This window comes from Photinus pyralis, unplaced genomic scaffold (assembly GCF_008802855.1).
Source record: "Photinus pyralis isolate 1611_PpyrPB1 unplaced genomic scaffold, Ppyr1.3 Ppyr1.4_LG1, whole genome shotgun sequence".
Classification (NCBI taxonomy): Eukaryota; Metazoa; Arthropoda; class Insecta; order Coleoptera; family Lampyridae; genus Photinus; species Photinus pyralis.
Genome location: NW_022170249.1, coordinates 4,549,256 through 4,574,626, shown reverse-complemented (window position 1 = coordinate 4,574,626; position 25,371 = coordinate 4,549,256). Strand labels below are relative to the sequence as shown.

Sequence of the window (25,371 nt, the reverse complement as noted above, 5' to 3'; positions counted from 1 at the left end):
GCTAAAATTCTCAGCCGATGGATAAGTGAACATATACATTTTGAAAGAATTTGAAAAATTAAAAGTTGAAATATCGAAAGATGAATGTTTTTAAAAGCTGAAAAATTAAAAGTTGAAATATCGAAAGATGAATGTTTTTAAAAGCATCATTTACTTATGCGTCTTTGAAATTTATTGCATTGTTGCTTTATTATTCTATTCATGACTTACAACGAATAATTCATTGTCATGTGTAATGTTTTACAATTTCAGAAAGAAATTTAAATCCTAAAGCAGCGTGTCTGAAAAGGCGAGAAGAAGAAAAAGCTGAAGATGGTCCAAAACTTGGACCCGGTCCTCATCACATGCTCTCTGCCGCTTCACATTATCCAAATATACCAGTGAGTTGAATGTCTTTGTATTGTTTATAACATTTATATTTTAATGCATTACATTTAATGTTATTAGTATTTCACATTTCATTGTCTAAAGTTAAAAAATTGTAAACTAAGTATGGTAACACATAACTGGAGGCAGGCTTGGGTTTATAAAACTGCAGTACAAAAATTTTTATTATAATAACCCAATTTGTGCTTATAGCGACCCACAAATAGATTCTCGGGGTACCGCTGTCTCCATTAATAACCCAAATCATTGTAATAGCATACAAACTATTTTTGGTAATCAAGGTATGAATGACATGTGGTTTTTTGTTTTTTCTATCGAAAATCATTTGCACGATGTGTGATTAGGAATGATATTCCTCATGTGGGTCTACTTTGAGAACCTATACCCCATTTTATGTGTTTCGCTGTTACCACCAAGTGGAAATACGTCTTGTCTTTCAGTCTGTTTCCAGGAGTATGCAAATGTTTCTGTTTTCTAACATATATGTTATACAGTTAGGCTTATAAGTACAGGCTGGTCCAAATTGGACGCTTTCTTATGGAAACGCCCTTTATTTTAACGGATAGAAAACTTCGGACCTAGGTGTCTGGAACTTCATTTTAAAGAAAAAATCGCTGGCGCAAACAGAATTCAGCTGTCGCTAATCGTTTAGCTGCTAGGGGGTATTCTTGACTTTAGTCTATTTATTTAATGCCCCATAACTGTCTTATTATGAAAGATAATAATTCATTTTGGCAATATTTCTTAGGGCACTTTTTTATGTAGCCACTGTGATACACAGTTTTCATACAGGGTTTTTCTTATACGAGTACATTTTTTCATACCGACCACCCTATATATTTTATAGTTTTTGTTAAGAGCGTAATTTCCTGAATTTTAATGTATCGTGTGATATATTTAGATTAAATATTATTTGCAATATCGCATTTTATACATTAAAATATTTTTATTGCAGACATCTAGGTTTGCATGGCGAACAAATGAGGGTAGGATTGTTTAAAACAACAATTTATTGGTTATCTGAACATTTTTATTACTTCCAAGTATATTAAATTTAAGTACCACCCAATAAACAAAGAACTTATGTGAATAAAATAAATAAATAATACAGATTAAGATTATACAGAACAAATTGTCATGTTCAAATTCTACCATTTTTTGTTCGCCATGGAAACCTAGATGTCTGCAATAAAAATATTTTAATATTTAATATATAAAATGCAATATTGCAAATACTATTTAATACAAATATAACAAGCGATGCATCAAAATTTAGGAAATTTTACTCTCATTTCAGAAACTCCTAAGATATATAGGGTGGTCTGTATGAAAACATTGTGTTTAGTATAAAAACTGTATCGCGAATGATTCTACATAAAAAAGTGCGTTAAAAAAGATTTTGCCAAAATGAATTATGTATCTTTATTAATATGAAAGTTATCTGGCATTAAATAAATAAATCGACTAAATTCGAGAAACACCCCCTAGCGAACAGCCGATTACAGATAGCTGAATTTTGTTTCTAGGTCCACTTTTTTTCTATCCTTAATACATTTGCCATTCAAATTGTAAGTTTTGGATTTGTTATTTTCATATTAATATTTGAGAGTTTGCTTAAGATAAGAATTTTTTCGCACTTCTGTTGAACTATTTTGGGACAGGAATTTTCGACTTTTTTACAAAATCTTATTATAAAGCAAATTTTTCATTTAAGAGTTTGTTCTCTTTCATTCCATTTGAAAAGCCACAAATTGGTGCTCTCTTCTTCACCCTCGTTGCTATTTGAGCCACGTTATCTCCTGTAATTGTGCTTTGAATAACTTATGTTTATGTTATGTTTTGATAATTATTTTTATTTATCTTTTTTCTATTGTACTGATGCACCTACCTGTTGTTTATTGAAGCTTGTGCATTTGCATCAGAAACACATTTGAAAGCGTTTTAATTCTATATGCACGCGTACCACCTATTGACTTATATATGTACTATATAAAATCCTTTGCGGGAGTAGTAATGCAAACAGACAGACATATCCATTTTAGCAGACTCGATCTAGTCCATCAACAGCCTTACTCTGGAACGATGTCAATTTGATAATTTGTAGTCTTGGCTATTTATAGACCCGTCAGGCTGTGCTCTTTGAATTGCGTCCACTTACTAAGAATTTATTTGCAGATCCTGGCTCCCTGGATCTTAGGTATATAATTACTACTCATTGTTCGACAAAGTATTGTCACACATTTTACATCGTGGATATGCTTGAAACACTGCAACTCACTGATAATCCTTATTCCATGCATTACGTTGCACTGTTGACATTACCTTCCTTTAAAGTTAAATCTCATTTTTAATGGCAATGAAATGTGAATCGGTAGTTTACGTAACTGTCATTTCAAAATGAAACATTTTTAGGGTCCACCTCCTAATTTGCCTCACAATCCAAGCCAGCAGCCGCAATAGCATTGCTAGCGTAGGCAAGGCTTGCCAACTGTATATACATGCATTCGTACAAACGGCTATCATTCATTCATGAGACATCGTGCATAAACAATATTATATTTTTTTAAGGAAATTATGCAGTGATAAAATTTGTATTCTGTTTTTTATAGATTTTTTTACTTATTTTTCGTTTTTAGTTTGTAATAATGATGTTTGTACTATAATTTCTAATGCGGTTGAGATAATTAGATAGTGCTTGAAAATTAGGTGCCAAATAACATCCCAATACTCGTTTAGACTTTTATACGTAATTTTATAGTGTGATCTCTTTTTGCCATGATTTGATACGTACACAATGTGACATATTCGTAAGGTATTATTTTGCGTAATTTATTTAGAACTTCGACTTTTTGTCAAAATGGTTGTGCCATACAGTTTACTGTCATTAAAGCAAAAAAAGACAATCATACTGAATTTACCGCTCTCATTAATTTAGGCATTTAAATATCTCCAGTGACAAACGTAAGATCTCTTTATCTTCGTATTCATTTTACAACACTTAGTTTACATTATTTATTTATTAGAGCTTTAATTTATTTACTTTCGTGTTTCAATAATGCTTCGATACCAGTGCAGTGAAATGAACAGAATCTCATATTGTGATCTAATAATAATTATCTCAACCTCGTTGAAATTATGTAAGGTATTAAACTACCGTGCGCCAGTATTCTAAAGTTGAACTCTTGAAAATGTAATACGTGCCTTCAAATTCTATTGTTGACTTTTGTATAAACCATCCAAACAAGGCACCTATTACAATACCATTCAAGTTTGATTGGTTTTTTATGTATAGTGAACACGCATATCCTTTTTTTTTAATTTATTGAAATATATACTTAACAACAGTATAAGTTTTCTCGAATGTATCGACAACTTAATGATTCGATTGTATTAAGTTAATTGCATAATTTAGTTTATACCTTAACATATAACTTCTCTTATTATTTAGCGAATATTATATTAAATAATAGAATTAAGATTTGTAATATTGTTTCTTTTTCGTATTTTAGTGAATATTTATATTATTGTTTTTGATTGTTAAAGAAAATTTAAATTATTTTAATTGCTCAGTATTTTTTAAACAAAAACATGTGCAAAAATAGTTGCTCTCTTTAATATAATCCTTTAAATTTATTTAGTAATTATTTAAAGCGTTTGAAATCTGAGCAACTAAAACTAGTTAAATGATTTATTATTTGATTATCATAAAAACGTTGCAAATCAATTATGACATTAATTGCTAGTTACTTATTTGGCGGTTTTTATAGATAATTTGCAATAATTTTAATAAATCTGTAAAAAAGCTCCCAATTTAACACCAATGGGGTGGTTTCCATTCCTAAGGCAGCCAATTTAGAATTGCATTACCAAAGGAATGTTGTTTAAACTTTTTTTTTCTTTGCGGAAACAAAACCCTATTTTTGTATGGCAGCTGAGAACTCATTGTAAACTGTTTTGTCGTATGTCATGAACAAACTTGCTCAGAAATGTCCGCCTTACGGAGGGGTGTTCTGTTTAAACCTTATTCTTAAATAATTTGCTTTATATTTGGTTGTAGTGTTGTAATTTACTGATTTATTCGAACTATTTCATATCACGTTCTAGTAATTTCCCATCATTTGATACCTCTTAAGTTTTAGGTTCTTCACTTTGTATGTAAAGAAGCTGCTTAATGAATAATGTGTACTGGGAGGCATAATGTTGAAAGTGCTGTCAAATGCTGCATATTATCTGAGTGAGCAATCACTCCGGGAATGAGTTTCAGACGGGACACCCTGTATGAGGTCTTTGTGAGTTTGTTACGAGCTTACATAAAAACTGATGCCTTATTTCACTTGAATAGTATGAATTAATATCTCAAAAAATTATTGTGTTAAAACGCTATAAATACATTGTATTAGCCATGACTCTATTAATGCAATCTTGAATACAGAGAAATGGCTGTGAAAATGAATATATAAAACTCTGTAACCATAATCAGTTCAGGTCAACTTTAGTCGTAGTGCGCATCAGTTTTTATAGCCAAATTGTGCAGGGTGTTCACACTTCGAGTTACTAATTAATACCGGTTGCATCCAATAATGTGAATGTAATGCTCACAAGAAAATACATCCTGTACAAACATTCTTTGCACTGGTCACTTATGCGCAGGTAGAATAATTTCATCAAATGCTAAAAATCTAGTCAAGCGAGATCTGTACTGTAACAGTATTGTTCATGTAGCACGTAGGGTTTGCAATGAGATTCTTAAAGGCAGCAGGTATATACTATGATTGTCAACTGAACTTTGGTACAATTATCGAAAATTGGTAGTGGCAGCCGTGTTTATATATATATGAATATATTTTTATTATAGTTCTTGTATATTTATATTATTTAAGTTATTTTCTTTTAATATACTTCTCATTTGATGACAAAGAGATTTTCAATATTGGTGCATTAAAATAAACGACATACAACTTATGCACGTTATCTGCGAATTTTGTAAATTGTTTGAATATTTTATAAGATATATTTTTGTAGTATCAAAAAATCCATCATTTGAAACACGAAAGTTTCTTTTAATGATTATAGTAAAAAGTTTAAACAAAAAAGTGTAAAGCTTAAATTGATATGTATCAAACTTTTAAAGGCGAATGTGTTTCTACTTATACGAAAGTATATGAATAAACTACTGCGTGATCAAGAATTAAGTTAGGAAATACAGCTAGAATATGACATTCAGACGATTATTAACTATATGTAATATACAGTACGTACATAATATACTATGTGCCATTTTTCCATAAATTGTGTTTCTTGTGTTCTTTTTTTTGTGTACCGGTATCCATCTCCTACGACTACCCGAACCATCCCACATTCAAGACGAACCTGATCTATCCACTGTAATTTGTGTCAAGTCTGTGTGGGATCATCTAACAATTGTTTTAATTGTGCACTTTTCGGAGTATTGCAGATTGTTAGTTTATATACAATTGATACTTGGAACAGCTGGGGTGGCGCTACTAAGCTGTTTTTTTGACTTGCGTCTCTGTTTCACCGTGACTCCCTCAGCAACGCGCAGACTCAAGGGCTTAAATTTGAATTGACTAACTCGCCAACGTGCTCGGGAAACGTCATTGCATTGCACTTTTAAATGGACGTTTCCCGAGTCGCGCCAAAGCATGACTTCCCTATTGATATCTTTTTTTGGTGCATGTATTTCCATTAGTATTCCTTCTTAAGTTCACCACCCGCGGTGACAAAACTGGCTACCCACTTGCCTTCTACCACAATTATTATCTGTTAGAAGGGCAAAGATATATAAACTGATGGCGTGCGTTAATTAAGCGCTAATCCGAAATCGAAACTTACTCATTTTACAGACTATATTGGTGTGTTCATACCTATATTCCAATATCCAGTTTTGTTATTGTGTGTACCGTGTACGGGTTTTGGGTTCTCGATTTGACGTCCTAAGATCCACCATAACTTGACACTGCTGACACAAGATCACTCACCGTAGTTCCAGATAACTGTGGGCAAGGTGTTGATGTCTGTTTCTGATCAAGGGGTCACAATGACAAACCCCATGCTCAGTAGTATCATCTGCCTCTCCACAAAACCTGTACCGGGTGATCCAATAAGACCGTTTCTCGGCCATATCTCGAGAACCGTTCGTCATATGACTTAGGGTTAGGGGTAAAAAAAATTATTGGATAAATCGGTCATGAAGAATCGCTGGAAAATATTTTTAAGTTCTAAAAATGACCAACAGAGGGCGTAACTGCCATCTTAAATTTGAAAATTGCATTTTCTTTAAATTTCGCATAATAAACTAAAAACATTTTTTTCACATTTTTATAGAGAACCAGTTTCTCTATCATTTCCGTAAAAACAAAAACTCAGTTTTTTCAAAATAAAGATTGTGTGGGGCGTTCAATTGTTTTTGCAATAACCTGATTTAACTTCTTAACCGTTTGACCGATTTTAACAAATTTAGTATGGTTGAAAAGAGTATTCCTTGGGAAATGAGAATCAACCAAAATATAGTTAATTTAGTTCAATCCTTCTTCGCCAGGGGGCTAGTTTTGACACTGACCCAAAATCCTAAAAAATTCAAATGGAATGATATGACTTAGCCAAATAACATCAAAAGAGATCAATAACCTACTACGTTGAAAGCTAGATTTCGAAATCAAATAGGCATAATACATATCCAAAACAACTCACCCTGCTAAATATTAATATTCATTATTAGCCGGTTTAAACAGTGCAGGGAGAATTACGTTAATGAACATTACAATAAAGCAAAAGAAACAGTCGTGGCAGGGTGTTCCATTTCAACAAATTAATGCAGAATTCATACCTACTACTTTAGACACCCTATACCTTTGATTAGTATATAATCAAAGCCCTATATATCACACGCCTGTATACCTATAGCAAAATGAACATAAAAACTGGAATTGAAAATAATGAATTACCTTCTTTCATCAATTAATTTAATCGCTAGTCCAGTTTGTTCTCATTTGGTTAAATTGGTAGAGCAAAATCTTCACTTATACTCGTACATCTGGTTTTTAATTTTGTTGCGGAACGAGAAGGGGTCTGCTGTGTGCTCCCTCTGGTCGTTTAGGTATTGGTTTTACACGTAGTATACCTAGACATACCGCAGTAAAGAATCCTTAAAACATGGCAAGAGAGTCAGTTACAGCTATGTGTGCGGAAGATATGCATGGCTAGCCATAATATTGTTCAAGGGCCTGTTCCCATGCTTCACGCTCAGTACCTACTTGTACTAGCATTGCATAAAAACCTCTTGTATTCAATGCTAATGTATTAGCATAGTATAGGTACCTAATACAAATTATGCTATTAGTTACCATAATGTTTTACATTACCAGATAATTCCAACAAAGGGTAAAAGGCCAACAAGGTATAAATAAAACTAATGTAGGTATAGGTATTAATAGGTACTGGATTTAGACTAAATATTTACTTTTTAAACTATTATGAATCAATGAATGATAAACAATACATATAGGTAGGTAGTAAACATAATATATACCCTCTTAATCCAAGAAATAAAGATACCTTCGCGAAATTTGTTAGGTTAAAACCTACTCTAAGCTTCATAGATAGATTGTTTCATAATTTGGTCCCAACAATCCTATAAGGCCTTCAATAAGATAAAAGTGATTAAACGATAAGTTCGAGATAACTTGTAATTGCGTAGCTTTATATTATGCAACATGTATGTAATGTTTTAGAAAAAATTGAAGCAGTAAATACCTACTTATTTACTTAGTACTCAGTGTAATAATGATAGGAGAGACTATTGACTTCTGTGGAATGGCACAATAAGTAAATCATTTTTTCCTGGAACTAAAACCACAGTCAATATTTGATAAATATGGGTTCATCGGCAAAAGGTAAATAAAATTAACCCTTTGCGATGGGCGTCAATGACCATGATTTAAAAGATCTTTTTCAAATGTATGACGTAAGTACATTAAATTATACAGATCAATTGATAAGCGCAGAAACACATAGGTACATACCTACAGATAAAACGACATTAACGTTTCATCAAAAAATTTTGGTTTTAAGTTAATTAAGAGTCAATAAGAGCAAACACGATTCTTATAATACATATACTTAACAGTTAATTAACTCAAAGTCAGAGAGACACCGTCACGGATGATTGGCGTTTGTGCCGCGGAGTGGAGGGGAGCAGAAGGGCCGTCATATAAGACGGAATGAAGGAAGAAAGTGGATCATCACTACTGCTTGTCTTGGTCAAGCAGTCAATTTTCGGGATAGGTCAAGTATAGGAAGTTGGTTTGGCACTTGAGAAGGATGCACTTAGTGCGGATTATGGCAGGTAGGGTAAATACCTCTAAAGTATGGTGCGTGTGATAAGGATGGAAGGATTAGGATCGTAACTAAACTTGGGCAGGAATTGCCGTGTAGTAACGGGCGATCAAAAATGAGTTGCTCTCGAGTCGGCTTTGGAAGTTAAATACGATTAACCATGTAAACAGAAGTTCCAAAGGTGACTCGACAGCAACTCATTTTTGATCGCACAGTAGCTGAAAACGAAAACTGAACCAAAATTAAAACTTATTATAAACTTAAAATATACTTAGGCATGCAAAAATAATGGAATAATAGCTATTTATTATCTGTATAAGACGATAAAGGGATATTTTAACCATTAAGTGAAAGATGTTAATTGACGATGAATTAACTTTCACGAGATGGTTACTTTCCCTTTATGGTTGTGTATAATACAACACTTTATTTTATAGCAGAAGCCATATAAATCATTGTAAAGCTTATGACAATTCTGAATTTAATTTGGAAACGTCAAAAATAGCAAGTCTATAGGTTCTGCCGTCGCGATCGTTTCCATAGAAACAGAATTTCCGCATATGTTTTGAACGTCTCTTTATATCGTGCATTTGAAATAAGAATGACAGATGCCATTAGAATGCACAATCATCTGTGTCACTTTATCTACCCCTACGGTTAAAGAACGGCTTAGCAATTCAAACCTACTAAAATGTCAATTTAACATATGCTATAAAATAAAGAAAATAACTAGGAAAATAAAGTATCAAGTAACGGAAACGATACGAAAAAAGTTTACCTAGGGTTTGGTTATTCAATAGTTATTTGTACAACTAGTTTTGAAAGTGAAACTTAACGGTGAGCATTTCCTCTATGTCTTTTTTCTTTTTTTTTACTGCACCTGCTTTTTTGTTCACTGTTTTTTTTCAATAAACGGAGATTATTATTATTATTATTATACTTTTTTTCATGAATTTGCAGATTGATTAATGAGGACGAAGCCCGAGTTAATCAAGCAAATTCATGGAAAAAAGACACTTTCAACACGTGTTGTACACGAAATTTTTTGCATAGTGATCCATAATAACCCACAATTGAACAATTTTATTGACATTCGCGATTTACTGTCACTCAAAAGTTCATAGACAGGACTAAACTCCATGGAAACGCATAGTAAAAATCGTGAAAAAAAGTACATCTTTCCATACGATTTTTCGTTAAAAAAAGTCCGATAATTTCATCTCTATGTAAAAAACGATATTTAAGACGTAAACACATATCTTTATACCTATTAACTAACTAGGTGTTTAATAGGTACTTTAAACGACCTTTAAACTATAAAACACCGTGTAATCTTCAAAATTTTTTATAACGCTGAAGATTATTTTATCCGAATTCGTGGTTTATTAATATACTTTATAACACCAACATTTTAAACCGTTTCTAAGTTAAAGTACGCCGTTGCTTAATTTTTCGTTTGTTGATTCTATTACCATGGTTACTATACCTACCTTAGCTGTAAGAAAAAATTTTCTCTCGTGACAATTTAACTCATGTATAAAAAATCGCTAAGCCGCAGTGCAGTGCGGGCAACTTTTCCAACGACAAATGCACTAGTGGTTTTTTCACTTAGGTTTTCTAATTAACGTATTATCCGTCCTTATAAAACTAGTTTGACATTTGTCAATAATTAATTGGTTTGGTGAATTTTGTACTACTGTCTGTCCGCTCGTCCGTCCGTCTGTCTATGTGTACGATAACTTCTTTTAGAAACATCCAATCGCTTTGAAAATTGGTACGCATGTTCTTTGCATTCGCGTATTCTTGAAGTCAGTTACCTACTAAAACTGCGGAAAAAGGAAACAAAAGACCATTTCTTAAAAATTCGTCCTAAAAAACAAATTTGTGTCCTTTGGCCAACATTCTTTCGATACCCATATGTGATACAATTCTAGCAATAACAAAAAAGCTTCTCACGAGGTGAATTTTACTCTGCGCGGTTAATTATAACGCGCGATTTTGTAAGGTCTCTAAAATTACATAAATACCAGATAAGGCATTATATACGCATAATTGAAGGCACATATCATTCTAGTTTAAGACATCGAAAGGACTATAGTAATGATATGGTTCTTAGAAAAAGAAATAGGATGGTGTAACACGGATTTACTATCATCTCTAAAGAGTTTAAACCTTTAAATTTGTTATTCGCACTGTTATTAAAATTAAAATTAACAAACAACATAATTTAAATGTGTGTAGATATCATTGATAAGCTCTGATTGAAATTTCGTGGCTCTATGTTGAACGGATCCGAAATAAACATTGTGCAGATAAAGCGCAGGTTATAGCATGCTACGGATTTATTTTCTTGGTAGTTGATTAATGGGGAGGAGGCTCTTTACACATAAAAATTTAAAGGCCGCCTGTTGCATACATTCAGAATCCTCCGACACTCCATTTTGCAGATATTTGCACTGAACCATCACGCTTCACTTGCCTTTTACGAGTACCTACCCTCTTTTGACACTTCGTTGTCAAGGTACTTGCTTCGACATTACCAATAGATATGTGTCGACCAGTCGATTCATTATTTGCCCTTGAGAGTATACTTTACTGCGACAAACCGTTGTCGAGATATTTGCTTTTAAAGTGTTGATATCACCAATGGATATATTTCTTCCAGGCGTGCTAATCGCCCTTTGTGAATACCCCCTTCCGACAATCCGTTCTGGAGATATAAAGGAATATATACGATCACGATAAGGAGTCGAGGAGGAGGACTATGGTACCTTTCATTAGAGTACCATGAAGGATAGAACCAGTTCCCCCCACTCCCCCAACCACTTCTTTGGATAAGGGGTCAGACAGAAGCGCAGCGGTAGGTTCCTTGCGTTGAGACCTTTAATAGTGGGATCGGATAGCATTAAAAATCATAAAAATATTTCAGTGCTGGCGGCGATTGTGAACTTTTGGATTTGGATACTGTATATGCCAAAGATAAAAAAACACGCCAGACCCCAAACATTTCGCACTCCCCAACCGCAGTAAGGACGTCATCACCAAGAAACTAATTTTAAGCAAATAGACATCCAATTAAACGTCATAAATTTTATTAAAACCGATCTATAAATACGTGGTATGACTTATGTACGTTTTAGGTAGATTTCTATCTATCTACGTATTGTAATGGTACCAGTATATTTATAGGTTTATACAAGGTGTAGCACCTAAGATCCCTCGGATCATAACTCCTTTACCAGAAAAGATACCTAAGAAAGTCTTAGAGGAACATTGTACACAAAATTACGAAAGCGCTGTGGGGCCAAGATCTTTTAAATATTATCTAACAATTGTCAGTTCTTATATGACAACTGTCAATTAGTATCTGACAATTATCAGTTCTTATCTAACAATTGTCAATTGGTATCTGACAATTAATATCTAACAATTGTCAGTTTTTATTTTAAAATAATTTCTCGAACAAATCAAATGTGTGTACTGTACGTAAGTGAAACAAAAAATGTCTCTTTCCGATGATCTAATCAAACATTATTTTATGTTGGCCCCACTAAATACACATGGGATATAAACATTTTGAAATTGTAGCTTGTCTTGCACACCATAACATTTATGAGTATCTATTCGATCTCTAAAACGTTACCTTCATAAACAAAGACTGTATCGAAAAAAATTCTATACCGATATTAATACTATAGTACGTTTCCTAAGAAATAAATTAATCGGGTCAGGCTGCCTGCCTAGGTGGATGCATCTTCGTTGTCTACACGCTGGATTTACAGTGAAGCAAGAAACTATTCGTATTCTGCTAAAAATTCTGGACCCTCAAGGTGTAACTATTAGAAAACGAAGAAGATTAAGAAGAAGGGAATACTTTAGTAAAGGACCGAATTATATCTGGCACATTGAGTCACATCGAATTATATCTGGCACATTGATTTCAAAGTATTTATAATCTTTTCACTTAATCCTCGCAGTGGCGGATTCAAGCACAAGCGCGCGAAGCGCGCGCTTAGGGCCTCGCGTTCATTAAGGGCCTCCACAAAATAGTCATATCGAATATTTTAAGCCCCGTTATGTTTCCCTCTTGTTGCAAAAAAAAACCGGTACGATCCGTACCGGGTACCGCACGGATTAATTATCCAGACTCCAGAGTAATTTTACCTGTTACTTGTTTACAGTTACACCTTATTTGCATTTTATGATTCGTCAAGCTTTTGTTCTTTTCGTATTTGAGGATGCCCGTTGCATTGGTATGATGTCGTAGAAATTTGCGCTTTTCAGTTTACTCTGCAGTCTCAAGTCTGAAGTCTGTCTGCTTAGTCAGCTACATCTAACAAGCGATTGTGCGAGAACTGTTTTTAAGTCAGTTGCTTTTGCATTCGTGTAACGTGTTGTGTTAATACAGTGAAGTTAAGTTAAAATAAACGTTGTTACTTGTTAGGTTATTTAAGTTTACTTATACTACAGAAAAGTTATTGTGTGAAGGAATACGTAACCGTAAGCATAATTTTTGCACTTGTACCGTGACGTTAATTTCTTATACTTCTAGAACTATCTATGTTGAAGATGAAGAGAAAATTTGAATCTGGAGCTGAAAAACGAAAAAAATTGAAAGCTAAGCAGCAATGTGCGGAGAAATTACGAGGATCCCTGTCAAATTTTTTAATTTCCGATACCGATACGGCATGTTCTTCCTCCTCATCAATGCTCCCCGTTACGCGCGAGTGTGAGATTAATGTAAATGACACAGTGGAAGCGACGAGTGAATGTTTGACGGTTTCTTCGGAAGCATCTGTTCAAGAATTCCCGTTGCAAAGAAATGATGTTCCGGTTCCTTCTGTAGAGACACAAAGCTCCAGTTGTGTAAATTTTCCTTTAGATATTGCTTTATGGCCATCGCATATATCTGATGATAAAATCATTGACTATTTAATCGATAACAAACCACAAAATATTGGTGACGTAGGTTTGCTAAAGTCAGAATTTGTGGATCGTAATAGAAAATACAGTCGAAGCTTCTGTACCTCCAATTTTTACACCACAAAGGCAAACGGTACCAAGGAATTTAGAGAATGGCTGAGATTTTCTACAACTAGCAAGTGTGTTTACTGCTACGTGTGCAAATTATTCTCTCATTCAGAAAACAAACTTAAAGACGGGTATAACGATTGGCGAAATGTGAATAAGGCACTAAAGGAACATGAGAGTTCCTTAGATCATGTTCGTTCCATCTTGGCGTTTAAGAGAAGATCGTCGGCACTAGGACGTGTTGATAGTAATATGGTCAAACAGCTAGAAGAGCAGCAACAATATTGGAGGGAAGTTTTAAAACGAATTATAGCTACTGTCAAATTGCTATCAACCCTGGGCCTAGCGTTTCGAGGCCATCGAGAAACAAATGAAGATAGAAAAGGAAATTTTTTGACCTGCATCGATTACTTAGCGGAATTCGATCCATTTCTTAAGGCTCACTTGCAAAAATATAGTAACCCTGGTAGCGGCCATGTGAATTATTTATCTCATGCAGTGTGTGACGAATTTATAAACATTATGGGCTCCGAGGTGAAACAAAAGTTGATTTCAGACGTGAAAAATGCTACGTATTTCGCTATAATTGTAGATTCTACACCAGACATTACACATACAGACCAGTTAACCCTTATTCTCCGATTCGTGGACGAGAAAGGTAAAATTCGTGAAAGGTTTTTTGGATTTTTAGAAATCGAACAGCACGATTCCAGTTATTTAGAGAACGTCATTTTGTCAGCACTTAGTAGCCTTACGCTAAGTATTACACAATGCAGAGGTCAGTCTTATGACAACGCCGCAAATATGTCGGGCAAATACTCAGGTTTGCAAACGCGGATAAAAAGTCACTGTCCATCTGCCGTGTTTGTTCCATGTGCCAGCCATTCCCTTAATTTAGTAGGAAATGCGGCTGCTGAATCGTGCCCAAAAGCTGTGCAATATTTTGCGTTCGTTCAAAATGTTTATACATTTTTCGCTTCTTCGACACGCCGCTGGAATGAACTATTAAACTGTTTGAATAATCAGAATAATGGTAGTCGATCCATTCATTTAAAACGATTATCTGATACAAGGTGGTCAGCAAGAGCAGACGCTGTTTCTGCGTTACGGTTCGGCTACAAATCCATTAAAGAGGTTTTGTTTAGATTTAGCGAAAGTGCAAAAGAGAAGGCTGTGACCCGTTTGGAGGCTAAAACACTTTATAAAAATTTTGATAATTATGAATATGCCTTGATGACTATCCTGTGGGATCAATTACTTTCGCGTATAAATAGCACTAGCAAATCTCTTCAAAAGGAGGACATAAACATTTTACAAGGAGCTAAACTACTAAAATCCTTGTCTAATTACATTTTAGATATCCGAACATGTGGGTTTGAAGATATCGAACAATGTGCCGATTTATTAACGGAGAATCATGTATTTCCTGATGAAGATACTGATCGTCGTGTAAAAAAACGTAAATTGCAATTTGACGAGTCAAGAACTAATGATACGTGTTTAGTGGGCAGACAAGGTTTTATTGTGACAGTGCATAATGTCGTGTGTGATGTTCTTATCGCTGAAATAAATAGAAGATCAACGGCATATAACGAAGTCCTTGCAGATTTTAGCGTGTTCTTCGAACAAAACATGGATAAAGAAGATTTTGAAACTAGAGTACGTAATTTGATGACACGTTATTCTGAAGATATCGACGTCGAAAACTTTAAAGAAGAGCTAAAACAATTTCTTAAATACACCTGGGAGGAAAAAATTACAGATCCAAGACTAATGTACGAAGCAATAGTAGATGGTCTAAAGTCAACTTTTCCTAACGTGGAGACAATTTTAAAGATTTTTTTAACTATCCCTATTTGTAATGCAACGGGCGAAAGATCCTTCTCAACCCTAAAAAGGGTAAAAAATTATTTGCGCAATTCATTAAGTCAGCAACATTTGAGTAGCTTGTCTCTTATGTTTATTGAAAATGATGTTGTTCAAAACTTAGATTATAACAATATTATAGACAAGTTTGCTAGAGAAAAAGCCCGAAAAGTGTCGTTATAATATAATAACTACGTGTAATTAAATTTAAATTAGGTTGTTTTCTTATTTTAAATTTAATAAATTTTTTTTATCTGATGTTTTGTATTTACCCTAAACTATAGGGCCTTCTCACTAACATGCGCTTTGGGCCTCAACAAAGATAAATCCGCCACTTAATCCTCGTTCCAAAAGGAAGTTTTCTAAATCCATATTTAACTTTTCAGTGTAGTGTCTTTTATAACGCCAAGCAGACTACAAAGATTGCTGAGAATGAACTGATTCCCTCCCCTACAACAGCATCAGGTGACTTCACTTAGATTCACTAGGACTAGACAAATCAGTAAATGTTGTATAACGGGCGATGAAAAATTAGTTGCTGTCGAGTCGCCTTTGGAAGTTCAAGTTAAATACGATTTCCTATGTAAACAAAAATTCCAAAGGTGACTCGACAGCAACTCATTTTTGATCGCATAGTAGGAGAACCAGGCTAGATAAAAACTGACAATTGTTAGATATTAATTGACAATTGTTAGATATTAATTGACAATTGTTAGATACTAATTGACAATTGTGAGATAAGAACTGACAATTGTTAGATACTAATTGACAACTGTCAGATAAGAACTGACAATTGTTAGATAATATTTAAAAGATCTTGGCCCCACAGCGCTTTCGTACAAAATTACCGTATTTCATAAAATATTTCTAAAATATTTTTGATCGCCAGGGGCGTGCTGTATTCCAGTGGCTTATCAAACTTGGATTTTTTAAATAGAACACCCCATATTTTATTACTGATTTGGCGAGTACTTGAAAAGTACTGTAACATGTTATACCTCTAACTTTAACGATTTCGCTGTTATAACCTTTTTTTTTCAAAACAGGTTTTCGAAATTACACTAAATCGCGCAGGTGGCTAATTTTTGAAATGAGGCTTCCACAATCACATAATTTTTTTATCAAATTTTTGATTGACCTTCGCTAAATGTCATATTTTTTGAAAATTCTAAATGGCACCCCCCTAAACAAATTATACCTCTGGGTAGCCAAAACTACAAATTTGCACTGATGTAAACAAAACCATTTCAGACAAAATTCCAGTCGAAACGCCAGTTTGTAAAAAAAACTTATTTTTTAGGCTATCATCACAAAAACGTTGATTTTGTGGTCGCTTTTGCGGCCATAAAGTTTAACTTTATTGTACGCTTCTGTCAAACTTTACTTTATTGTACACATCTGTCAAACTGTACCTACTTATTTGAAACTGATGTGTGAGAAGCAGTAATCTGTTTGATACAAAGCGTCTATCTGGTTTAGCCCCATCAAGGATTGGGTCATCCACGTGCGTTTTTTTCATTTTCGGACTTGTAGGAATGTTTCACACTATTTTGCATAATCACAATGTTCACATTTAAAATTATAGTTTGACGTTTCAATCTTTGCTGCTTGCAGACCTTTTTGAAGTGTAGAACCAAAACATGAGGAAGATGTTATTGCTTACATTATTATACAAAGAATCACCAGCAATTAACCGAGAACACAAGTAGCTGCCTATTATGCCTACCATCAAAGTAGGTAATCAGGTTTCTAATAATTCTACAGCATGTTAACTATAAGGTCTTGGAAGCCACAGTTACGAAGGACCTATTGCATTATTAAAATTTTGTACAACGGAGGAAGTTGCGATTGTACTTTTACTCTCAAACGCCTGCTCTTATATCATATATGACTTAGGGTCGCAACGCTTGCAGCTTCCAAAATTTCATTTGGGGTATCTGAACTGTCGCTATCACCCATTTTGATACGCACAAAACACACGCAAAGATGCTAATTATAATTTATTACATATGACAGGAAATGCTTTGTTTTTAATTGTCTAAGATAACTATGATTTTCAGAAAAAATATGTTTATGAGCAAATTTTTGAATTCTTTTTTGATGATCGCCTAAAAAATGTTGTGTGCACCTTGGCCAAAAGTGATTTGTTAGGCCTCATCTGAATTGCGGCCTCGGCCACAAACAGCAGCTTCGGCCAAAAAAGATCACTTTTACGGCCTTGGTACACAAATAACTATTCCGAACCCGAAGACCGTTTCTGACGCAGTTGCACATAGTACACCTCTTTTTACAGTCACAGGTAATTAGTTCTTCACAACTATATCCGGAATAGTAGACCACAATGGCTGAAACCAGTCATTAGTTCTTTCGCATCCCCAGATCGGCTTGGAGGGTGGCTCGTGGACATAAATTTGACATGTCTAATATTTGTTCTCTTTGACATATTTTGGAGTTAAATGGATGTATTCCAGAGTTTTCGAATCCACTCATTGTGTTCGACGCAATGAATCCACGAGGAATAGCATCCTTTACACATTCAGGAATGTTGTAGAGTGTAACGGTTTTCTTGGATTGGAAATCATCAAATTTGTGATGTCCAGTAGCGTCATTGTATTTAGCAGAAGCCTAACCAACCAAATCATCATTTCGGTCGCGCTAAGTTTCAAGTCAAAAGTGGTGGTTCGTGTCTTCTCTACGCTCATATGTTCCGTACTCCCCTTCTCGCTATCGAAATAACGTGATAGTATCGTCACTTAGGACTGTCTGACTCTCTGATACAACCGTCGCCCGTGTAGTGAGGCGCAACAGTTATAAGAGGGGAGGGGGGTAGCGAATTTTCTAGAACGTTGTCAGGACTGTTAATTAAATTTATTGTTAATAGTCTTATCCCTGTGGACAATTTATATAAATAAACATTTACATAAACCACGTATTAAATTAAATTTACGTTACCTTCAACTTTTTTGTTTGTTCTTTTTTATGTTTTCTTCTTATATTCAAATTTAAATTACTTTACATTGTTCTTGTCCTTTTCTAATTTATGTACCTATAGCTTCTGAACGCCCCGAGCAATTCCAACGTAAAGAAGGTTATTATCCATTGTGATTAATGAGATGGGAACCTTTACAAGTAGATATTCCTACTACAAACCGGCAAAGCTACAAATACTATATAACTGTCGTAATTACAATATGTAGGTATCTACAGGTAATTGTAAAGATAATTATAATTATACCTATATAATAAATATATAAGTCCAATTATGCGTAGGTAAGTTTCGCAAGTTATGTGTAGAGGACATAAAGTATTATTCAATGGTAATGCACAATTTTATTACTGGATGCAAAATTACTAAAGGTAGTGATTCATTGTATGTACCAGGTATTCCCCTTATTTTACACTACATATCTAATTTTTTTTAATACCTACACATCGTTGAGTAAGTAATTTACTTATTGTTCCCTGGGTGACAGAACAGTAATATTTTTTTTCCATTGTATCTATGCAAGTAGGTACTGATGAATTTAATAGTGTTATCTAATTATACTCATACCGGGAAAATGATTACCTATATGTAGGTGATGTCTATTTTTAACCGAAGTTCCACATAGAAAGTCACCTAAAATTGCTAAGGTTTGCCATTATTTAAGCAAAATTACCCAAAACTTTCAAACAATTTGTGCTAGAGCTTGGGACCGACAAGATGCTCTAAAAAATGTCTTCCGTTCAATGTGGAGAACCTTTTTCCTCCCATCGCGAAACATACGATAACAAATATTTACACGTAGATATCTCAATATATAAAAGATCCCCGTCGTCATTGTCTGGCAGTTAACGGAGTGGAATGACATTTTTTATGGAAGAGGATATTGCGCGATAGTGGACTCTGCGTATCGTTAAAATGATTACCTTTTACTCATTATCGTTTCTTATTCTTCTTGTATGTCAAGTGTTGGTTCTGTGCGGTGAGGTGGTCTCAGATTAATTTTGTTTTACTTAACTATAAGCAATCCCACAGATATTCGATCGGTAATATCGGCAAATTTTGACAACCGAAAAGTGGCACTGCAAAACTATATTACTCAAAACAATCTTTCGTTACCAGAACAATGTGCCAGACCATGCGATGGGTCGAAAAGGAGGTGCTACTACAACTTCTATTTGGAACAGTATGCCACACAAACCAGGTTGAGTATTTCTTCCCGGTCCCGGCTCCGGCATTTAAAGATACTAAACATTCATTGTAGAGCTTGTCACTACTGCTTTCCGAATGGTACAAATAACTGCCAGTGCATCATCGCCGATGGCGTTGATAGGAGTGTTACTGTCGCAAATCGTAGGCTTCCGGGGCCTAGTATTGAAGTCTGTGAAGGCGATGAGGTAGTTATAGATGTTGAAAACCACCTGGAAGGTTCTGACGTAACAATTCATTGGCACGGTTTATATCACCATGGCACCCAATATTATGACGGAGTCCCTTTCGTTACCCAATGTCCCATACTGCAAGGGAACACATTTCGGTTAGAATTATTGAAAAATAATTACTATACTCAGTCTATACCAATTTAGGTACACTTGGACCGCCACTCACCCCGGTACGCACTATTGGCACTCTCATACCGGATTTCAAAAGATGGATGGTCTAACTGGGAGCATTATAATACGCCAACCCTTGGCTGTAGACCCCCACAGCAAGTTGTACGATTTTGATCTTAGCGAACATGTAATGTTCGTGCAGGACTGGATACACGAATTGGCCGGTAATCGATATCCTGGATGCATGAAACCTGACGAAACCCACCTAAAGTCCACATGCCATGCCGTGAGCCAAATACCGGACAACATACTTATCAATGGAAAAGGAGTGTATGAGGGTTTCAAAGCTAAAAATAACATAGCGGCCTTGGAGGTATTTAAAGTTTTCACTGGACGAAGATATAGATTTAGATTAATCGGCGCTATTTCATTAGCTTGTCCAATTCAGGTACGCGTAAAAAATCACGCTTTAACCGTAATTGCTAGCGACGGTGAACCCCTACAACCTGTGCAGGTCGATCGAATTATTTTAACCTCTGGTATTACACCGTTGGTGCATTTTACGCTTTCTGTAGTTTATTTGTAGGCGAAAGATACGATTTTATCATTCATACAGATAATGAACCTGGACATTACGATATCGAGGTTCAAGCAGTTGGCCTGTGCACCGATCTAGGCATTAGTCAGGTGGCTAAATTGGAATACATTGACGAATGCTTAACCAACTCAGTTACTAGCAATTGGCTTCCTATAGGAAAGGTAAACCACTTTTTTAGTGCACGAAATCTTCATTTACCACTTAGGTATATCATTCTTTGGATTCAAACTGTGATGAAACTCAAGAAAATGCAATTTGTGTAAGTGAATTACATAGTGCAAAACAGATTGATGAGGGGATTTTGAAAGTGGAACCGGATGTCAAACTGTTTTTACCTTTCAGCCTTTACACCTACGAAGATGAAGAATTATTTAATCGGAATGAATTTAACAATTTCTTTGGTAAAGAATAGAATTTTCGGAAATATTTAATTGTGAATGGATTTTAGTACCGTTAGGTGGCGATCACATGGCCGGATTAATGAATAACATTTCTTATGTGCCACCACCATCCCCATTACTATCGCAATTCGCCGAACTAAATCCTAATCAGTTCTGTACTAACTTAAAGATGGACTGCCAAGGCATGTGTAGATGCACACATTTGCTGAAACTTCCCTTAAACGGAGTAATTGAGCTAATTCTGATAGACCAACGTAACTCGGCGTGAGTTTTTAGACCTTTATATAATATGCTTTTTTTTAGTGAAACAACCCCACCTTGTCCATCCATTTCATCTACACGGACACACCTTTTACATTCTTGGAAGTGGTAGGATATCCAACGTAAACGAAAGCATCAGTTTAGAAAAGGTCATGCTTATGGACGATAACAATCAACTTTACAGTGGAAACGACCACCCACCTTCTAAAGATACCGTCTCGGTACCCAATAATGGATACGTTGTCATCAGGTTTAGAGCAAATAGCCCCGGTTTTTGGTTATTTCACTGTCATTTTTTAAATCATCTGCTAACTGGTATGTCGATAGTACTTCAAATTGGCGATCCCTCCGATTTTCCACCGGTTCCCAAAAATTTTCCAAGGTGTGGAGACTTTATACCGGAAATTTAGATCCGTTGATCAAGTTGATCGAACTACAGCATTGTTAATTGTTCTTAATTTATTGAATGCATGTGTATTTATGCAGTGGATTATGTTTATGATAGTTATAATATTATAATAATATAAGAAGCAATTGCTATCCTCAGAAATGTGTCATTCTGAGACTGGATATAAATTAATCCGTTGTTGATGTTGATTAATATTGATGTTCTTAAAATAAAACTAGTATAAAGGTTTCACGACCGCCCTAATGTATGTGCATGTCCTCTATTGTATCAAATTCAATATGTAGGTACTTGCCGCTTAAATAGGATAACCATGGCATGCGCGTCTGGATACCGTAATAAAGGAACTAGCAATTTGATGGTGGGACTTTTTTAGCGCATTTCCACAAAAATTAAAAAAATGCGCTATTGTGGCCACTTTGTCCGTCCGCTCGTTTTGAGACGCTACTAGTTCTTTATCTTAAGAGCTATTGTTATACTTTTTTCGCTATTTGGTTCGTTATGGTGTCGAGGCTTGCACTAAGGAAGGAATTTTTTCTGTACCGCTTACAAAAAAAGTTATTGTAAAAAAAACAAAAAACCGTTTTTTACATGTTCCATAATTTTACACTTTTGCCGTTTATTAACGATCCTAGAGATTGTTTATAATTTTGTATTGCTGTCTGTCGTCTGTCTGTTGGTCTGTCCGTCTGTTCCTTTGTCTGTCTGTCCCTCTATCTGTCCGTGTGAACGATAACTTTGTTTAGATAATGTCCGATCGCTTTTACATCTCCGTTAGTTATTAACTGAATTGCATGAAATTCAATATGGGCATAGCTTTAGCCATATAATACGCAATGCCCAAAGTTGAATCGAATCGATTCAAAATTCACAGTGCCCTTTTCGCATCTCGACCATTTATAAACCGAATTGCAAACTTTTTTACTTATAAAAGTATTTAAATGAAATTTGATACATAGGTGCTTGGAATAAAGGAAAATCTAGCGCCAGTTTCAAAAACTTATTTTGCGCCTGCGCAGTGCCAACTTTTTTTATCTATGAAAGCATTTAATTGAAATTTGATACTCAGGCGCTTGGAACAAAGGAAAATCTAACATTAGCTTCAAAATTTAGGTTTGCGCATGCGCAGTTCTAATTTTCTTATTTAGAAAAGCATTGAAATGAAATTCTTCTTATAAACTGAAATTGAAGTAGCACGTCAAAAATGGATTGGAAATTTGCAACGCTATCTTTCATATTTGTAGCCGGATTTTTACGATTTTAACAGAAGTTGCATTTTGCAGATGGAAAATGAATGCAAGTGGAAATGCGCTTTCATATCCCCTATACTAATTTTGTAATTTTTTAGCTTTCAATAAAAATAACCAACAAATACAGATTTATAATTTTATTTGCTTTTATTATTTGCTATAAAGTATGTAAAATATATCAATTTATTAATTTTAATAAATAAATAAACATCAGGTTAACCTTACAAATTTCATTGCTCCTTGTATAGTACGGGTATTAGGAAGTCAACCGTCTGCCGCCTCAGGTCATGTTACTTAACTAAGAGGCGGGTGGCTTTTAAAATGAGAGGCTGCTTACTATATGATGGACGACATTTATCAAAAATAATCAATAGATATTTGAAGACTATAGTCGATCTGAAATGCTTTTAGACTAAGGCAGACGATCTTTAAGAATTAGGTCTACCAAACAGTATATAACGAATACATACGTATACGTTATATATAAATAGGGCAGTGTTTTTCTTTAATTTTTTCTCTAATTATCAGATATCTTATAATAATAAGATAATCTCACAATTAGAGAAAAAATTTAAAAAAGAAACACTGTCAAGTCATTGGCAGTACCTACCATTACTTTGTAAAAAAAATGAGCTTCATTCATCCAACCGAAAGTTCGTACAAAACCATGAGAGGTTCCACCCTGTATATACAACTTACGACGATACATACATTTTTGAGAGTTGGCAACCATGCAATTTCTGGGTGGGAAAAAGCTGCCTGCGCCACCTCGAAAGCACGAACGGGAGTTACGTTTAGCATCTTGCCTTGAATGGCGGTCGTGAACGCGTCGCTCCATAAATGTTTGTTATTATTTTGTGTTATTTAATGCAGGTAGTAATTTTTGCATTTCTTTATATCGTATTTGAGTTTTGTATGCCGCATTTTATATTTGTTGTTTGAATCTCTGTTTTTGAAATTTACTTGGTTTAACCACAATGCAGAATCATATGTGTGATACCGTTATGTTATTATTTGTAATTGTTTACATTTTTGGTGTAATGTTTGCTTAATTTATGTTTATTGATGTTGATTACCTACTTGGTCTTGTCCCTGAAGTAACATTCATGTAAGTTTAATTACTGATTCGTTTGATGTATGTACTGGCTTGTTGTATGTTACTAACAATTTTCTCCGTGAATGAAGCAGTCACGGGGGTGGTAAAAACTGTAGTCAAATTTGTGTTACGACACACCTAATTCCGTGATTGTCTTCGACATCCAACTGTAGGTTCGAAACCCCGAAACCAGGGGCGGACTACCCATCTTGCAGGAGCGAGATTACGCTAATCAAAGCTCTTCAGTTTAGAACCTATGTGCGTTAAATGAGTGTCGATTCAATAATTTCCACATATCTTGTTTTTAGTCAAATTTGCCTACAAGGACATGTAATTTTCCATCTTGCTTTCAACAAAAGGACTTTATTGCATCAAAGATGAGTCACATCCTGTGTATTTCACCCTTTCTCAGAGTCTTGGTACCTGCTACTACCTGACCCATTGTCCCCAAAAACTTGCTTTTAACCTTGAGTGTAACCAACATTGTGTATATGCATTTACTATCTTTGTTAACTACTGTTTAAACTTTTACAAAATATTTTGTTAATTAATTTTTGGACTGTTTTAATCAAACTGCAAGATTTTTCTTCGTCGTACTCTTTTTACCCTTGGCAGTGACTTGCGAGAATACGACACCTTTTGGGTTTGTTTGTTTTGTTTATATTAATGTACATCAACTAAATTTCCGGGTTTTCACAATCATAATAATTACGATCATTATTAAACAAACTTTTCACAATTTTAGTGTTTTATTTAACGTTGCTTCCCTACTGTGCTTCAGATCAAAGCGTTTATTTATTTATTTATTTATTGTCCCTCTTGTTCTAGGCCCTCAACAGGCTTACAACTAACGTAAGGGGGCCAGGGCTTAGATGTTTTATCACGTGCCACTTTTCAAATTTAAGCGGGATCTTGTTTAGTTTTAAAGGTGCCATTCACATGCGGATATGTACGGCGGACATGTACGCGGGACAGATCCGTATCAATTCGTATGTGTGAATCCGCGTGTTCGGCGTACATATCTTGCTCGCCATCCGTCGATCAGGACGACGAGCACGTATTATAAGTATTGTAATCCAATGTTTACTTGTAGAACACCCTGTATATAATGAAAGTAGTTAAGCTCACTTGTTCTGTGGTTAGGATGTACCTTTTGCTTTGAGATAACGATGTCGTTTTTAGTT

The 25,371-nt window shown here is 34.8% G+C and overlaps 3 protein-coding genes and 1 long non-coding RNA gene across 11 annotated transcripts in view; 3 read left to right on the top strand and 1 right to left on the bottom strand.

Annotated features, from left to right (window-relative positions):
* The window catches only part of LOC116160655 (transcription factor 12), a 92,061-nt gene extending 86,385 nt beyond the window's left edge, over positions 1-5,676 (top strand). For all 8 annotated transcript variants that reach the window (XM_031473908.1, XM_031473912.1, XM_031473911.1 and 5 more), the window contains 2 exons: positions 253-380; positions 2,800-5,676. In XM_031473908.1, coding sequence (XP_031329768.1) covers positions 253-380; positions 2,800-2,847 — 176 coding nt within the window. In that variant the 3' untranslated portion in view covers positions 2,848-5,676. The remainder of the gene's footprint in view (positions 1-252; positions 381-2,799) is intronic.
* A 7,053-nt stretch (positions 5,677-12,729) lies between these two features.
* Positions 12,730-16,049, top strand: LOC116160674 (zinc finger MYM-type protein 1-like). Its single transcript, XM_031473938.1, has 2 exons — positions 12,730-13,242; positions 13,295-16,049. Exon 2 carries the CDS (start codon positions 13,303-13,305, stop codon positions 15,820-15,822), a length of 2,520 nt encoding a protein of 839 aa, XP_031329798.1. The 5' UTR covers positions 12,730-13,242; positions 13,295-13,302; the 3' UTR covers positions 15,823-16,049.
* A 2,140-nt stretch (positions 16,050-18,189) lies between these two features.
* LOC116159826 lies at positions 18,190-19,239 on the bottom strand. The gene is made up of 2 exons (XR_004143065.1): positions 18,592-19,239; positions 18,190-18,528 (listed from the first exon to the last, which is right to left on the bottom strand). It is a non-coding gene; the product is annotated as an uncharacterized LOC116159826 (long non-coding RNA).
* Positions 19,240-19,465: 226 nt separating this feature from the next.
* On the top strand, positions 19,466-22,073 carry LOC116159825 (laccase-5-like). Its single transcript, XM_031472909.1, has 8 exons — positions 19,466-19,604; positions 19,658-19,826; positions 19,887-20,159; positions 20,209-20,714; positions 20,762-20,934; positions 20,979-21,174; positions 21,222-21,428; positions 21,478-22,073. The coding sequence occupies exons 1-8, from the start codon at positions 19,541-19,543 to the stop codon at positions 21,843-21,845; spliced, it is 1,956 nt and encodes a 651-aa protein (XP_031328769.1). The 5' UTR covers positions 19,466-19,540; the 3' UTR covers positions 21,846-22,073.
* The last annotated feature ends 3,298 nt before the right edge of the window (positions 22,074-25,371 follow it).